At 40.5% G+C, this 18,657-nt stretch overlaps 1 protein-coding gene across 19 annotated transcripts in view; it reads right to left on the bottom strand.

The window, feature by feature from the left end:
• Positions 1 to 206: 206 nt before the first annotated feature.
• Positions 207 to 18,657, bottom strand: part of ABI2 (abl interactor 2) — a 66,657-nt gene continuing 48,206 nt past the window's right edge. For 4 of the 19 annotated variants that reach the window (XM_061455213.1, XM_061455156.1, XM_061455173.1 and 1 more), the window contains 7 exons: positions 18,346 to 18,492; positions 17,187 to 17,311; positions 16,042 to 16,224; positions 13,342 to 13,500; positions 8,946 to 9,032; positions 8,448 to 8,621; positions 207 to 3,329 (listed from right to left, as the gene is read on the bottom strand). In XM_061455213.1, the coding sequence (XP_061311197.1) occupies positions 3,154 to 3,329; positions 8,448 to 8,621; positions 8,946 to 9,032; positions 13,342 to 13,500; positions 16,042 to 16,224; positions 17,187 to 17,311; positions 18,346 to 18,492 (1,051 nt within the window). In that variant the 3' untranslated portion in view covers positions 207 to 3,153. The remainder of the gene's footprint in view (positions 3,330 to 8,447; positions 8,622 to 8,945; positions 9,033 to 13,341; positions 13,501 to 16,041; positions 16,225 to 17,186; positions 17,312 to 18,345; positions 18,493 to 18,657) is intronic. The other 15 variants (XM_061455275.1, XM_061455179.1, XM_061455191.1 and 12 more) reach the window with 7 other exon arrangements.

Below are 18,657 nucleotides of genomic sequence, written 5' to 3'. Positions count from 1 at the left end.
TCATGCATACACACTGCTGATCAACAGCCTGTGATACTGAACACATTCGGCTGTGGCAGCAGAACTCAGTGAAGAGATGTGCACCTATCTGAAATACTGAGGTGTTCCCCTCTTCCTTCTCCACCCCCTTTTTAAAGTAAGCACGTAAAATAAAAAGGAGTGGGGCAAAGAAGGTTTCAGAGAAGGAGAAGTACAAGGGACAAAACTGGAAACTTGACTCGTACTGACTTTACTAGCATGCAATCTATGTAACAGTAATATACACAGCCTGTTTACCTTGGCCTGATCTAAGACCATTACATCACATCATCCCCAAACAAGCCACAGAATTAAAACCTGTAGAAAATAAAAACTATGCATAAACTTCAACAAATTTCTTTACATTAGTACTGCATAATAAAGCATAAAACCAGCAGGAGGTGACCCAAAAATTCCATCCACAGCAATTCTTGCAGCATAAACAATCCCACTTGCTATCAGCAGGGACCTGACTAACCCCTGGGCCCTCAGACCAAGGCCAGTTCCTTAAGGAGCTTCACACATTCCACTCTCAAGGTTTTGCAGCCTCATCTTCCATGCTGTGCTCTGGCAGGGGCTCAGCACTTCCCAGAGTTCACACTGCTCTGTTCTCACAACACAGAAAACTTGCAAGATGAACAACTGCCTGACTGAAGAACAAGGACACTGGTGTGTGCCACACACAGAGGAGGTACACACTATACCCACCCACCCACCCAGCAGAAGCATTCAAGCACATGCTCTTTCTTACACAGACCTAGTTAAAAACACATTTCAACAATGCATGACCTCCCACATGGAGCATGTGTGCACGGGGAGAGAGGTTCAGCTCTCGTTCAGCTGCCCTAACTCGATGCAATTGAGCACCATGCTCAAGTCTTTACCACAGACATACCCAGGGCAAGAGAAAGGAGGAAAGCATTGATAGTCCTGGAAAACATAACCACCCTGTGAGCACCAAAGGCTTGTGAAATACTGCTGTTCCACCACCTGGGCCAAGAGCACTGCCTCCCTGTGCAAAATGTGTAGGTCTGTCCTATGACACTAGAAACAGTCATTCCAGTGACTGACAACCTGTGTTTCCAGGCTTGCTCCCAGAGAAACAATGGGGTGAGGAAATTAACCATAGCTGCTTCTGCTAGTCTTGCTGCAAGTCACAGGTTTTCAGAGAAGCAGGTAGTGGATTGATAGGGGGAGAAAGTAACTTCTATCTTTGTACCAGTTTCTTCAAACTTGTACCTGCTGTAGGCTTCAACCAAACTGGTTCCGTATGCACTGTCACAGGAGTTAACATACTCTTCCACAAGCTCACAGGGGTGATCACATTCATCCATGTCCATCCGTACAAACACACCTCACATGTTTGTTTCCTCTTTCTTCCTCGAGCAGCTACAGTGCCTCCCCACCCAGGAACGCACCAAACCTATACCTCCACCCTGATACTGCACTGATCACCTAACAAGGGCACTGGGTCAATTACGTGTATCCTTGCCAAAACTGTCACAAACCCAGCCTCGATGCTCTCTTGTGCACTGCTCTGTTCTACACACAGGCCTCAGAAGACAGCTGCAGCACTGTCACACCTTTGGGGACCTACTGCTGGTACCAGCTGGAACTCGGCCACGTGACAGAAGTTGCTCAGGAAGATGCCCTGGCCCAGGAGACTGGCAATGCAGGCATCAGCTCTATTTGTAGGCTAACAGGACTGCAATGAGATTTACCCAGCTCACTCTGTTAATGCATGACATTTACCCAAAGATAACATTTGGTCCTTCCTGACCAAGGGCAGACTAGTGCAGCCATCACTTTACACTGATCTGCTGGGCAGAATCACTGAGCAGCATTTTTAACTGAGACTAGATTAAAAAGCAAACTAGCAACACAAGGGGCTACAGAGTCTTTACTTGGTAATAACTCCACCCAGATCCAGCAGTCAGCTCAGAATACCTATTTCTTTATAACAGACAATGGAGAGGGCTGGGGGAAGAGCTAGGACTACTACCAGTTACTGCTTGGATTTCCATGGGAAACCAGTACACACAACAGCCCTTTTTGCTTCCACTGAAGAGATTTTGGCAACAGACATGAAGACGACAATTGCCGTTTGTCCTGCCTCTACACAGGGCTCTCACAGTACATATGCAAATCTAATCAAGTACAAAATAGCCAATTTACAATACCTGATTGGATTTTTAAGATTATATTGTGCATAAGACTAAAGTCGGGGGTAAGTTTCACTAGTGCAAGGAGGTGCGAGTAGACTTGAGCCTTAGATCACAGCCCCTAGAGTTTATCCTCAGACCCCAGGAGAACCTGTAAACTTTGTTTTGCATTCACTGTCAACAGCATCTGTGAGTTCTGTTTAAACCAGCAGCGCCCGTGGCAAGTAGCTCACTGTGGAGAGGAGCACACTTACATCAGTGCAGAACACAAAACAAACTGGTGGCATTCAAAAGATGAGGAAATGGGGGTGGGGGTCCTCTGGGCTGCAGCCATTTTAGTTGTCTAAACTGAAAGGTGAGTAAATGAAAGCCAGCTCTGTGTGCCCCTGTGTCAGCCTACATGTGCAGAGCAGCTGCAGATGGGTTTATGCTAAAGATGTAACCAGCTATCTGGAAGTCAGTTACAGGAACGCCTCTGTGTAAAATTCCAGTTTGCTAGCACATGATTTCTTCCAGCTGCATGGGAGCATAGTATAGGAACAGGAGGGCTGTCCACTGGCTGGTAAACCTTCACCACAAACATCCAGGACATCCCAAGCGCCAGGCACTGCTGCCAAGGGTAGTACCACAAGGACACACAGGATTCCAAGACATATCCCAAGCCTGTCAGAAGAAGTCAGAAACTGAGTGAAGTATCAGCTACTCAACGAGTTTGTTACATCTGAATGTGTCAGCTTAATTCAGCATCAGATGGGCCAGGATAGCCTCTGCTGGCAGCTGAAAGAGCCATTTGTTCAAACAACTCAAATTACTATTGGTTTATAATGGGGGAGGATGGGAAGAAAGGGGGAAGAGTGGTTGTTACAGTTATCCTTCATTCAGTTAGACTGGATGGGGCCCCAGAGGCTGGTGGAGATCTGGGAAGCCCTGACAGCTCCTGCAGCAGGAGATGCAGCGTTCTGTCCTCTAGTCTTCACTCCGAGTAATGCATGATTGACTCCACATAGTTCCCTGGGAAGAGCCCCGTCACTCCATTCATGACCCCTTCATACCAGCCGTCGTCATTTTTCTTGATGACATAAATAATGGCACCTTCTTGAAATGATAGCTCATCTTCTTTGTCCTTTGTGTAGTCATAGATTGCCACCACTAGGAAAGAACAGAGTGTGACTGTTAGGAGAGGTACAGGGAAGAGAAGGAATAAAGAAGGGAAAAAAAAAAAAAAAAAAAAAAAAATCAACCTGCCTCATATAAAGTTCCCCACATTCAAGGCAACCTCAGAGAGCTGCACTGCCTCACCTCTGTGTGTGCAGAATAACCTGCTGAGAGCATCAGCTTCCTCCAGCCCCTTTTATAAGAGCTCATGCTTTGAAGCACATGAGTCAGGACCACTGTAATTCTTCTATTCTTACTATTCCCAGACCCATCAGAGGAGAAGTTTACAAATACACAAAAAGCTTTTGGTGAGGAATGATACAAGGAGGTGGCTGTAAGTCCCCATGGCTATGACTGCTATTTCAGAGTTCATGTATTAGATATATGCGCTAAATCAGATCCCTGCACAACTACTAATCAGCAGGAAAACATGGAAGAGGAAGAGCAGTAAGAGCTCTTTTCAGATCACAGTATGTGTGAGCCAAGGCTAATGTCTCAGACTTCCATCTACCTTAGATAATGTCACATTTAAATCTGTAAAATGCCAAGGTGCAGTCCCAGTAGCTAGAAGTCACTCCCGTGGTATACAGTGCCAAGGTGGCTCCCAGGTGGAACTAGGAAGTAAGGTGATTCTCTGAAACAAAATGTATGCCTACTATATCACAGGACAATTTTCTTACAGCTGCAGAATATTTTACTGAAGGCACAAAAGCTGTCAGTAAAGTCAAAGAAATTGGACAAAGCACTGGCAAATATTAAAGAGGTCATTGCCCTGAAACGGCAGGAAAGAGACATCAACTCAGTATGTTTTTCCATTCTTAGTCCTACCAATTATTATGTGTTCCATACAGAAAATCAGCTATGCTGGACTCTGAATACTTTAAACAAATAGCATCAGTCACTGCTTTGAGCACTTGGCAATGAAACACGCAATGCTGTCACTGAAAGAAAATGGATGTTGGACAGAGATCCTAAAATCTCATACTGAGGATAGAAGGGAAGATACTCTGAACAAAAGCAAGGAGAAAAAATTAACAGCATGTGTTCATGAGCACAGTTTCCAAGAGTCCTATTAAACTCATCATGTTGTTCAAAAGAAAAGAGGTCATTTCCTTTTGAGGGGCCAAAGGAATCAATACAAATATTTACTAGGGAAACCTGGATCCTGAAAAGATTATCAAGTAAAACATCCAAATCAATGCCAGTGGAGACTCAGAGTATCTATAGAGATTTCTTGTATTTTGTAACAGATCACCCAAACAGGAGATTTGTATCATTTGACCAGAGCATATTTGAAAAACACATGTTGCTAGTTCTATGCTTATGCACCCTTGTGCAGTCACTCATTCTAACTAGTTTTAGACATACCATTCTAAGGAAACAAAACACTAAAGGAGAAATTAATAAAATTTCAGCTTGAGAACCAGAAGTCACTGCACAAACACAAGATACAATTAAAGTCCTCCAAAATTCCTTTTTAACTGCCTTCTATGAACTATATTCTCATTTAAAAACACTTCTTCCTACAGTCACTGTGCTGTTCTTAAGTCTTTTGATAATAATAATCCAAGGATCGTGGTAACTTACACTTCCCTTCTTTCTCATGTTTGAGTGTACTCTAGTCCCTTCTCATACTGAATGGTCTCACTATTTCATGATCACAAGTACGAAAAACTCTTTCCTAATTTCGTTTTTAAAATTTGCTTCTTGTTAAGCCTCTTATAAAATTACCCGAAGCCTGGTTTTGTTTTTACACCATTGAGTTACCAGGAGCCCAGGCCAGTACTGCAATAAAGGCTCCAGATGAGACACGAAGCAGCAATACTGACTCAGGAGGTGGCACCCTTTCCTGGGAGACTGAGCCAGGACCTCTTTTCTATCTGAAGCATGTTCAGATAGAAACTCAGGTAGTTTCTATCTTAACATGTTTCAATGTACATATGGAAACCAGAATTACTCCTTTAGGTGTATGTTCTTCCAATTAGTGATCTTTGGTCCTTCAGCAATTACACAGTTCGGCTGAACCCCATTCACATCAAACTGACCATTGACATAGCCCAGACTGATAATCCAACAGAAACCTGATATATGTGACCACACACCTTCTCTATTTGGCGTGAAGGCATTTTTTTCTTCTGGATACCTGTTTTGATTTTTTGGTTTTTGATTTGCAAAGCTGGGACATTTTCTTACCTCTTCATGCCACAGACCCAGACAGAGAGCTCAATGGAAAACTGCAGTATGTTTCCCTGGACACTGCAGGTTGGCTGTTGCTATTATAGCCATGTGTTAGTGCCCTCAAGTTCAATGTCCCCAGTAACTGTATCCTACCTAAGAGTTTCTCCATCTGTTCAAAATAGATCTGCTATTCACTTCTTCCTTAACTGTAGGTTAAAGCATGTCTTAATGTTAAATACACCTCCCACAACACATGACCCATTTACAGAACAGGATCACACTGAACCCCATCTCGATAGCAACCCCCTGGATTTGACACCTCCTTAGTGTCCCAGCTTCTGCCTTCTTGCTTCTGCAAAGGTTATCTGCACTAATCCCATTAGAAACACTTTCATATGAACTTAAATTTAAGTGAGCAGCCATACCAAAAGAATAAGCACAAATCCTAGGAATTGCTACTCTACTTACTGGGGGTAATAGTGTCTGACCAGCCATTTCCACCAGTTTTGTCCACTTTGAATCATGTGGCACAGAATACTGTTTACTGGAATTTCAGGGGTTGCCATAGGAATAATTAATTTGCAGAAGATAATGCATTATTATTCCACAGCAGCGTAAGTATAGACATTCTTTGGGTATGTGTCATGGTTTAAGCTCAGCCACGCAGCTCGTTCACTCACTGCCCCCCCTTTCCTTCTCCAGCTCCTGGAGGGCTGGGGAAGAGAATGAAAAGAATGTAACTCCCATGGGCTGAGATAAGAACAGTCCAATAACTAAGGTATAACACAAAACACTGCTGCTACCACCAATAATAATGGTAATGATGGAAATAACAAGGGAAGAGAATACAACTGCTCACCACCCACAGACTGATACCCAGCCCAACCCAGCAGTGAACTAGCCCTTCCGGGTAACTGCCCCCAGTTTACATCCTGGGCATGATGTGCTGTGGTATGGAATACCTCTTTGGCTAGTTTGGGTCAGGTGTCCTGTCTCTGCTTCCTCCTGGCTTCCCCTCCTCCCTGGCAGAGCATGAGACTCACAAAGTCCTTGGGCAGACTAAACATTTGAGCAGTAACTAAAAACATCGGTGTTATCAGCACTATTCCCAGGCCAAACAAAAGTCAAAAACACAGCACTGCACCAGCTACTAAGGAGAAGAAAAAATGACTGCTACTGCTGAACCCAGGACAATATGAAAGTCCTCTTTCAGCATGGGGCTTTTCAATAACTTTCAAGTTTATCTGTTACAACCAAAAAAAAAAAAAAAAAAAAATCACAGCCAAGCACTGTTCTCCCATCTCCAGCAAAGCAGACGAATCTCAAGATGTGGGCTGAAGGGAAGAAAAGCTATTAATGTAACTAGAACAGAATCTATGCTTATGTCAGTTCCTCATTTTTTCTGGGACTGTAAAACTATTATTTAACTTCTTCATACACTGTAAACATTTTACAATGTATAAAGAAGTTTTTATTAGTTTTATGAGTATTTCTCAGAACACAGCAACCTTTTAGATATTTCAGTCATCTAGTTTTCAAAATATTGATCAAAATTATGTTTTTGCATAGGCAAAATATGACAGAAAGTCTGGTTTCCTATACTTATGCTTTTCTGCAGAAATCTGTTTTGACTAAAAGCCTGTCTCCAGCTTATCCTTAAAGACTCCCATTACAGTTTGCTATCCCATGTCATTATTTCTTCAAACAGAAAGCTGTTTTTCCCAGGCCACATGCCACATGATTTTGTGGCCTCTCTTCCACACAGACACACACACAAACACCCCCCTTTGCATTATTTGCTATAAACAACCAATGCACATCAGGGTCCTCTTTTTTCTGTTTTGCTCCTAGCTGAAATGCCACTGAGGATTTGCTAAGGGCCAGATAGCGGGAATAACAGAAACATAACAGAGATAGTGACACTTGCTTTCAATCAAGGGTGTGGAGAGGTCAACAGATAAAGCGTCTCACAAATGGTCTCAGCTTGTTCTCAGCCGAGCTTGGGTACTCCCTGCACTAAACACACCAGCTAAACAGAGGGTGGGAGAATAACAAAAAACCTTCCACGTATTTCTCCATCTCCCTCAGGAATAGTAATATTTCCTTTGGGCTGGAGTTGACAGAAAGCACCTCTTCCATCTCTTTTTCCCCTCCCTCCCGTCAAGTCCTGCACTGGCATTCTTGAATTATTTTTCCTTATGCAAACTGAATGTTTTTAACAGTCACTCCACTGAGACACCTAGTTGCTTTGCAATATCAGATTTTCTACCACCTTTTCCTAAGAGGTACATGACCCTGTTTCACAGGAGAACACCAGGCTGTAGATTTTTTCATATTCAAGCACCCCTAAGCCATTTACCTATTCAGTTTATTTTACCTGAGTTTTACTCCAGCATGTTCCCACACACCTGCTTCAGAACTGGAAGACATCTAGATGCAGCCCTGCAGCAATACCTCAGTCCTATGCACACCCAGCACTTTTTAGCTTAGCACAGCCCCACACTGATGCAGCACTGCATCTCACAGAGCCCTAAACACACACTGCAGCAACTCTCCAGATACACACATATACTCATAGTTCCAAGTGCAACTGCAGCACCGATTCATTCATTTTTGACCTCATACGAATTTGATTATCAGGATTAAGCAGATTACTGAAAGGTGAGTCTTAAATAGATGACAGAGCATTTAAAAAATACGTAATTAGCCAGCTATTCAGTATCTTTCTTTTGTGGAGAAAGGGGTGAAAGAGTCAGTCAGACTTAGCAGAGTAGCTTAACTTCTGTTCTTTAAATTACCATTTGGAGGAGCACCTTCACCACAATACTACAAAGGTATTTAGGCAGACTCCATGTCCAAAGCAGGATGGCAGGTGGTTATGCGAAATTATTGTTGCAAACATGATACTATCATCTCTACTAGCTCTAAACATACCCTTTTCTAAGTAGGTCCTCGGTGCCCAAGGAGGGTCCTCCTCAGCATATGGATCACTGTACTCCACCACTGCTGCTTCCTCCTCCTCATAATCCTCTGGAGGTGGTGGTGGAGGTGGAGATTCATCAAACACTGGCTCATCCACAGGCGGTGGTGGGGGAGGAGTATCTGAAACTGAAAATAAACAGTAGTATAACCATGAAAATGTCTCTAGAACCATGGTAGCAGGTTGAAGAAATACCCTCTATCCCAAGTAGTTGCACTGGGACCAATAGTTAGAACTTGTGGAAATACACCAGAAACAATAAAATTCAGAAAAGGAAGGATCAGGTTTCTCCAAAAAAATTATTTCCTTTTCCTTCCCTTCAAATTTTAGATGAACTTGCAGAGGCAGTAGAGCAATCAGAATTCTGGCTATATACAGACAAATCCTTCATCCACTCAAAACAGAAGTCAAGTCCAGTAATAAATCATAGCACAAGGAAGCAGCAAACTTACTGTTTTCTTGAACTCTGGCCACAAATCCCATTAGTGGTAACTGTGGAGTTACCTGTAGGATGGAGGGGGGAGGAGGAGCAAGGGATGCTGCCACAGAAATTAAAAAGAGAGAAGCATTCAGTTAGAAACACAACAAAGCAGCAAACAGGAAAGTAGATGTCATCACCACTCAGACAGTGTAGCAGTCTGCCAGACTCACATATAAAGGCTGACATTCAAAGCGAAATGGCTCAGGTGGTTTAAGGGTATTCCTAAACCTTACTTCAAGGAGATGTCTCTTGTTTTTAAAATTTCCAAGCAGCTCTTTTCCATAAGATTAAGAATCCATGCTGAAGCATTCTCTTAAGTTGAAGCTTATTGCTACAGCAACACAGCACTTCATGAACAGACCTAAGTAACAAATCTATCAAGAGGATTCTTTCCCTGTAATCCTCCACCTTTCAGATCAAACTGATATTTTTAGAGATGACTTCTGTAGCGGCATCAACCAATCCTTAGTAATGAAAATTAATATAACAACTTTACACCAAAAAGTAGGCCGAAAACCCAATCGAATGCAGTAGTTATTTTAGGCAAAACAGCCCACTGCACTGAACTCCGAATGGCCCTGGTACAATACATGAGAATTCACACTTAAGATACATTCAGCCAGTTGCAATGTTACAATACGGAACTGTGGTTTAACCCAGGAATGAAAGTTTCAATTTTCTAGTTCAGGTAAAAAAGTAGTTACCTAGTTTTATGTAGGTTTAGTATCACTTTGCTAAAGTAACAGTAATGTCCTTTAAGCAAGTTACAAGATTACTGTTTAGAAGGCACACCTCAGGAAAAGCACAACTAAACAATTTGTTAGTAGCGGCACACAAAACATTTAGTCACGTCCAAAAGACTGAGAGGAAAATGGTGTACACTTCAGGTACCAGCACATTTCTTTAGCCTGCAGAAAATTAAATTTCAGACTCATCCCAGAGCCAGTAAGAAAACTGCCAGGTATGATGTAGTATTTTTCAAAATTAATTCATGCCATCACAACAAATGAGAAAAGCTCCAGGGCATTTAAAATTAATGTCTCAAAATTTCTTCTGTTGGCTTCCTGTATTTCAGTAGAACTATTATCTGAAGTGCTTTGAATTTCTTCTGTCACTCACATTCACATTTCTTTCATAACTACACATCCCAAACAAAAATCAAACCCAACGGAGCAACCATCCTTTTTGTTGTAAAATACCCCTGTACTTCCATATAAAGCAAGCTCCATTATCTCACCATTTAATTGGTATTTCTTGAGAAAAACTGAAATAGATTTCTAATTACAGCTTCTCTAAATTGAGTGATGTGACCTCTGAGGGTATTTATTCTTTCAAGTGCAATCACAGTAGCTAGGAAAAAATTGGTCTTACATTTTTTCAATGAAGGAAAAGGGAACTTGAATTTGAAATCCTACTGAAATGCAGTAATATTCATGATTTCAGCATCCTTGTGCAGCTCTGAAGTCCCTACCTTTTTAATTACACATGCTATAAAAATGCTCAGTTTCAAAATGTTTCCTCTATTCATCATCATGTGGATTCACACAATTTCATATCTATCACATGAGACTAGTATTTCCTGGGTCCCTTCAGCGTACTTCGTTCATGTGCTATTCCTTTGAAAGAAATAAAGAGGCTTTCCACATAGAAAATAAATCACTCTAGACAAGCATTCCAAGCAACTATGAAAAAAAAATTTTAGTTTGGGTTATGCAGTTTAATCAAAATGCTGATGCTAATGCTAGCTGACATCATTCTTTGTTTATTCATTTGGTTTGTGCTTCCGCCTATGCACAGTGCAGGGACTATCCTATTTTATATATATATCATACTATATGATATATACATATATACATAGCATATATATTATACTATATGACATATAGTGACTCTAATCTAGTTTTGATATTTAGGAGCCAATATGATAAATATTTTATTAACAATGACTTTGTTTATAAGGGGCATCAAAAGAACTTTACTGTACCTCTGCTGCCTCAAAAGACAATATGAACACCAGCTTAAATGCTCCCTCCCAGCTTCTTTCCATGTAGACCATTGGTAGATTAAGAGTTTAATCAACACAGTTGCTGTATATTAATTCAGAAATAGGCAAAAGCACCTTCTACTAGACTGCTTCAGACTGATAAGAATTCAGCTACACAGTGTATAGTGCAAACCACCATCTTGGTACTCGCCCAGATTCTCCTACAGGGTTTTCAGCCTGTGCTGAACTCCGCACACTGCTTCGACACTGGTATCTAAGGCTGAGAAGTTAAAACACTTTTTAGGTGGCATGGCTGGCAAGAGCAGCTTTGGGCAGACATATGCTGAGACCATTTAGGGTTTGCATTTCTTAATATTTTCTTTTCAGTTGTTAAAAAGGTCTCACCATGAAGTAGGGAAATTATGTTATCTTAGAACTGGCCTTCAAAAGAGTGAGACAAGGAAAGGATCTTTCATCTTCCTGTGAAACGAATAAACAAAAATGGCTATGCCAACATACTAAAAACATACTAAATGGAGGTGGAAAAACCAGCCTGCAGAACACAAGCCACAGCTGGCACACTCCTCGGCCTGTTGCAAGGTCTCTTTTTAATCTCTTAAGTTTGTGTTTTCTCCCTCTCTTCAGGAATGCTGAGAAGCAATTGTGGCCCCTGTCCTGTAACTACTAACCCTGCTCTTTACAGACTAAACAGTCCTCCTGTTCTTAGGGTCTCATCAATTACAGATGCTCAAGCATCCTCTCCTTTCAAGGTAAAGGCCAAAAAAACTTGGATTTACTAACAGTCATAACTGCAAAACTAATAAATTCTGTATTCTGCCAGAAATATACATATATATAAAAAGTCTGTTACTACAACTGCTTATTTGTTGTATCAAGTATGCCACTATAATTTAAGTATTACGTTTGTGATTTACTGCTCAAGTGACTAATCACAATAATCATTATCTTCTTAGCCACAATTCAGTATGCAGACTGCACTGCGGTTCTGTAACCTATTTAAAGTCTATCTGGCATCTTCTGTGATTACCTATTAACAATGCAATGGTGGCTTGAAGAGAACTATCCCTTTGCTAAAGCAGAAATGCACAGCAGTTGTCAGAAACTCTCTGGATATGCTAAAAATCCTCTTTACTGCTAAGGTAATCCTGAAAGTTTCTTTTATTGCTATTACCCATTCTTTCTTGCCTGTTCCCCTACTGCCTTCAATATGCACATAACGTGATTAACACCACCATGTATTTCAGGCAACTGGGCTGCAATTTAGTTATATATCCTCCTCCATTCCTCTGTCCCCAACAGGACGATCCATTTCCTTCTCATGTTATGCACAAGCATGGCAGGATAATTCACAAGCAGTAACATTTGAACCTGATCAAATCTTTTAAATGCAGATTGCAGCATTTGACCTAATTCTAAATTCAGTGCTCAATTAAAAAAAGCAAACCTAAACAAAGGGAAAAAAAAAAAACAACACAAAACCAAACCAAACAAACAACACCCCAAATAAACACACACACACAAAACCAAACCAAACCAGTAAAAACCACCACCACAAAACATAAATGCACTGTGGTACTTAATGCACAGTGGTACTTCCAAGTCAACATACAATCCTGCTGGTAATGGCTGATTTCTTAACAAGGAACCTTCAGCATGTTTCCTGCATCTTTCACAGCAGCTTCATTAAAAAAGAAAGTCTCCCTTACTCTGTTATTGAAACCTTCATGTCACTTCAGAAGCACAGGAAAAGGACTGCTTAGATAAAAAGCAACTGTGTTATGCCTGTCACACAGACACGCCATTCCTTGTTAATATCTCATCCTGCTTTTTAAGACAGGTTGTCTATTAAAATAACATCACCTGTAGACTTAACAGATAACACAGCACCTTTGTATCCCATACCAAACACCATGACGACTCCAAGGTGTCTAATGCTTACCCTTGTATAACAAATGCAATTTCTTGAACTGACCATTAATCAGAAGGAAAAAGCATACAAGATAAAGACTGATTAATGAAGTATCAGTGTTCTGGTGCAATGTCAAATACCCATCCATCCAACAAAGCAGATACATGACACATGGTGTAGTAAAGGAATTAAGCTTCTCTGATAGTGACTGTGAGATCAAAAGTAATTTATTTGGCAACAAAGCCAGTATTGTTTTAAACTGCTTGGCATAATGGGAGCTGAACACTCTGTACTTTGACTGCAGCTCTGGCATGGCTACCCGCAATGTACTGGAAGTCACCCGAGACTAACTGCAAGATCCGCAGGGGCAACAGAACATAAGATTTCAGAGACCCGAAGGCCTCTCCATTCACCTCTGTGCTGAATTCCAACAGAGCAGAAAAACTTTCTTACTTGGATTCTGGTTATAAAATGGCCCTCCATTCATCTGGTTCTGAAGGCTTGTCTGTGATGTGATCGAAGGAGGACGCCGATATGGCAAAGATCCCCCTATTGTTGGGGGTGTGTGTCGAGATGCAGGCCTGTTCATGCTGTAGAACTGAACTGGGTGACCTAGGTTAGAAAGAGAAATGTATTAGCAAAGAGAGGAATGATGACTGCCTGTTTTATATTCGCATTCAAGATTCAAAGGCTTGGAAAGGTTTTGGGGTCTTTTTAAAGACATCTGCATCCTAGGAGCTGTCAGACAGTTGAACTGCAAGGCTGTCAGGACACTGGATATCTCAATAGAAACACAAAAAACAGCTCTCCCTACTGCCTCTAATCAGCACTGCTCACAAAATCCAAATACAGAGCTGTCTAAGCTACAAAGCTTCAATATGAAAGAAAATAATTCCCAGTTATCCATTCTATGCAATGCAACAGCTTCTTGCAAATTTAGTTATTTATAAACCTGCAAAAAAGTTACACTTCACAGTTCAGCAATTAAACACCATATACATACAAACTAACTGTACGCCATTTCCAAGATTCAAAGCTGTTACCTTCTGCAACCGAAAAACACAATACTAACTACGCTACTGCTATTCAGGAAACATGCAGAGAGCCATCTGGGGAGAAGAGAATGTTAGGAACTCCTTGAAGAAGGAAATAAATTAAATCATACTCAAAGCCCCTTTCCTTCAGGGAGCTGTCAATTGAAACAACTCCTTAAAAACTTGCTCTTGGTTTCAATCACTTCCTGTATCAAAATAATTGATCCTGATTCTAAGCAAGACCACTAAGCTCTCTTCTGTGCTCAAATAAAGTTCTTTTCCTTATATGCTGTATATAATAAACTGGATTTATTATAGCCATATGGGTTATTACCCTCCTTAACTATTCTGCCTCCACCACTTGTGCTAGAAATAAATTTCTGAAGAAATGCAAGGAAACAAGGGGAGAAGGGGTGGTCACTGTGGCTGAGGAGAATTGCATGGAGGGGAGTAAACAGGGCAGCAGAACAAAGAAATGGGCGTTTTTTAAAAAACCTGCACTGTTTTCTCCATTCTGCTTGGATTCCTTTGCAAAGCTTCACACTAGGTCAGTAAATAAAATGTTACTTGCTCCTAAGAGCAAATGCAAAAATCCATATTCCTCCTGCTTTGTATGGATACATCCCAAAAAATGCCCTTTTTACAGACGGAGGTGTTACTACAAAGGAATCCTCCTAATATGTGTGTGTGTGTGTATATATATATATATAAAAGATATATATGTATCTTTTTCACATTTTTCCTAATACATCTTTCCAGTGTGCCTGTCTCCCTGTTTCTTAATGCACTGGTAGAAATTGGTGGTGATTAGAATGAAGCGAGGACAGAAAAAAGATGCATAAGAAATCCTTAAGAACCAAAACCTACAACTTCATAGATGGTAAACTATCCAGTCTCTTCAAAAACTTTTTTCAGAGGAGCCATGCAAGCACCCTCACTAATAGCACAGGGCAAGAAAAGATCTTAGAAATAGTAAGTAACCTGAAATTTCTCTTACAGATTGTGAATGTGAATTTATAGCCATTAAAACATTAATCTCTGCTCGACTTTGATTTATTAAAAATACAGAAGCATTATGGCTTAAGTAGAATACTGACAGTGCATCAAAAATGGAAAACTGACTGAGGGCCCACATGACACAGCTCATCATCTAATCATGGAAGTAGTTTAGACAACAGGATCATCTTCTAATACCAAAATTCATTACAGTCTGGAAGCTTCTAGTCAGAGTCATGGATTCTAGCATAAGTATATTCCCATTTTATATGTGTCACAGCACCTTAAACTAAATAGGACTTCAGGAATGCTTCTGGCACCTGGTGAAATTCTAAGAGACACCAACAGTAATAAATACACAAACCTATTCAGACCATTGTGATCAGCCTCCACCATAACAACATAACAAAGGTCGTAGGTAGCTCTGTACGAATTTCACTGTCTAAAGGAGATCTTTAAAATGCAGGTGTAACTCCCTGTTCAAAACCTGATATAGAACAGTCTTATGGTTATGCTGCAACTTCAGCATATGAGAAAATGAAAAAGCGTAGGGTAATTTCATAAGCACTAAAAAAAGCAATTTGCAATATACACCCAACATACCATGTATTAAAACAAAATGCTTTAGCACTATTCTGCATAATAAAAAAATTGTATTCTACCTGACACTGAACACAAAAAAAATTGGCTTTTTTAATCAGTTCATTGAAGGAATACCTGTCATTTGAAAGCACTGAAGAGACAAGTCATACAAATTATACTTTGCTAGATGCACTTTTTTTTATTCGATCACTGAAAGAGATCAGACCCAAACTATCAGTGCTGATTCCCCCACCATAATTATTCTATGAGAGTCTCAGTATCCAAACTGTAATCAAATTATAATAATTAATTATATACATGTAAAAATAATAGAATTAAAAATTATTGCTCTTTATAAAACTAGCACATCTTGAATTGTCTGCTGTAGCCATTACCTTATAGCTGGTTATTAGCAGATATTTTCTGGTTATATTTTAAAACATAATTTAAAAAAGGTCACTGCTTCTGAAGTAACTTTGAAAAAGCCTTGGATCGTGATCACATCTGGGTTCCTCTGCCCACCAGCTGAGCACACACTCACCTGTAGAGGGTGTGGAAGAAACAGCAGGGGGAGTTGGAGAGGTGAAGCCATCAGCAAGGGGCTGAGCTCCTGCAGCAGCAGCAGCAGCATCTGGGGCAGCAGAGGAAGGGGCAGGAGCAGGAGGAGTGGGGGCAGGAGCAGAGGTAGCAGGAAGGGGAGCAGTGCCAGCCGAGCCAGCAGGGGCTACGTGAAGAGAGGAGGAAGAGGTGGAGTTAATAAGGAGATATGTTAGCAAGGATTAGAGAAAGCTGCTGACTATCCAGTGTTAGCTCTTCATTAGATGCATAGTATTTTAGAATGCACGAGGAGATGAGAGAAAAATGGAGCTGTTAAAAAAAGGCTCATTCCTATGTAGACGGTAAATGAGGGTCAAGCAAATCCACTTCTTTACAGGTCTGAAGGGAACAACCCAGAACTTCTCACTGAAAGCCATCACTTCTGAAAGATGCCTTCACACCTTGCTATTTATGCTTGTATCTGCAGCATGGCTGCCTTTAGCTTTGCATAAATTACCTCATATAGAGAAGAGGAGAGCCAAATATGTCCAGTTCTTTGTTTCAGTAGCATCATGTATCTCAGATTATGGTGCAAACCAACTATGCACTTCACTTAAAGGACTGAGCAAAGGAAGAAGAGTACTAATGTCACCTCCTATTTCTGGAAAGACTGTGGCAATTACGTTGAACAAGTATCTTTTTGTGACAACTCAGGCTTGCACTAATGTACTAAAGATTTACTCTGTGACTGCCTCTCACTTCATCTAATTTTCTAAAAACATGCTTCTATGTATCTGCACAGCCACTGAAAGAAACATGTATTTGCTCAAAAAGGACAAGGGAGAAGTTTCCCCCAGCCTACTAAAAAAGTAGTTGTGCCCTACCTAGTTACATGTAGGCAGCCAGGCAAAAAAAAAAAAGGGATAAACAAATTAATATATAGAATATATGAAACAAGCATGGGAGCACATCAGACACCACCAGAAAAGATATTATTTGATTCAAACTCACACTTTCAATAGCAAGCAATTTTCAAGGCTTACACATTTCTGGATAATGAACTTTGAGACTTTCCTTGGGGTTTAGGAGACTTGCAAATGATAAAGGTTAATGCAAAGTCAGAAAGAGGAACAGTAAGTTTCCACTTACCTGGATAGACACTGGGAGGAGATGGTGTAGGAACAGCAATTGGAACACCCACACTTCCACTTCCACTGTTCTCTCGACTGCTGCTCCTACTACTTGGATGGCTTCCTCCACTACTCCCACTGCTGCTGTAAGAAACCAAAATAACCCATGGTATGAATATGCTGCTGTGCATGCTGAAACATAAGATCCCTCATATAGCACCTTCCTAATTCAGAGAAGTAACAGGGAAAACGAGAAAAGAAACAAGGATGATACAGACCTATATAAAGCTTAGTTTTTCTAAAACTCTCTGCACTTTTGACTACAACACGACAGTTTTTTCAGTTAGTAAACTTGCCCAAAAATGAAAAACTTTTGCAACCTTGTTCCATAGCACAACATTGCAATATTGTTAAACCCTACTGAGCAAAGACAGACCTTTTTCCTGTAACTCATAAAACATGTAGACTGTTCAGACCCTGATTTGTGTGCTTTCACGTGAGATTACTAGAATATGGAAATTTCAAGATGAAGTAAAAGTCAGATTTTCTTATATCTTAAGTCCATCTGTTTTGCCATCCTCAAGTGCTTATGATGTTTACAGATTTCAAGGGGTAGTATTTAGACCTGTCACATCACTGAACTTATTATCCTACAGAAAAAGCTACCTTTCTCCAGAATCTTTGGTAGCATAATTCAGCTTTATTCTCTGAATGTTGTTACCAATAGCCTCAAAATACAATGCTCTTTTTCAGCTACTCAATCTATAAATATCAAAGACCATTCAAACAAAAATGTGACCACAGACATACTGGGCAGTCCTTCAACATGTAGAAAGCAAGTTGTGTACAAAGTCTTTTCCCAGTTCTGAAAGCATTTCTTAAAATATCACTATCTACCCACTTGAAAAACATCACAATTTTAGTAACTAAGTACTGTAACTAAGTGATAGCACTAAATTTAAAGTGACTAGGGGATTAAGTGAACAATCTTAAAATGATTCACTATTCTGGGTTTATTAGAGTGCATTCTCCTCATGCCAAATGATGTTCCAAGTCCATATTGTAAATTAGCAGGTTTCACTGTAAAGGTGCAGATGGATTTGATATTTATCACAGCTTTTATTGTCTATGTGCTTATACAATACTAACCACACACTGTACAGGACTACATTGAATACCTGTATGTGCGATTCCTCTGATTCACAGAAGCAGTTCTAACAGGGCTCTGTTGTGAGGGAGCCATATTGCGCGTTGGGCTAGGCACGTAGTCGTTTGGTACCACTGGAGGACGTACCGGCTCCAATGTACGATAGGGAGAATGACGCCTGCCCAAGGACAAGCACATATTAGAAGCAAATTAAAATAATACAGACAAACTTAAAGATTTTTCATTCTTTAAAAAACAGCTACATACTAATCAGTAATAAGAGCTAATGAAAAAAAGTATGTTTTCCTGCAAGTTTGCTGTATCTACTTCACAGGATGAGAAA

Source organism: Pezoporus flaviventris, unplaced genomic scaffold, assembly GCF_033815535.1.
Source record: "Pezoporus flaviventris isolate CSIRO_AGI_PZ_B2104156 unplaced genomic scaffold, CSIRO_AGI_Pfla_v1 ptg000001l, whole genome shotgun sequence".
In the NCBI taxonomy this organism is placed as follows: Eukaryota; Metazoa; Chordata; class Aves; order Psittaciformes; family Psittacidae; genus Pezoporus; species Pezoporus flaviventris.
The sequence above is the reverse complement of the archived record's forward strand: the minus strand, read 5'-3'. Positions and strand labels throughout refer to the sequence as shown.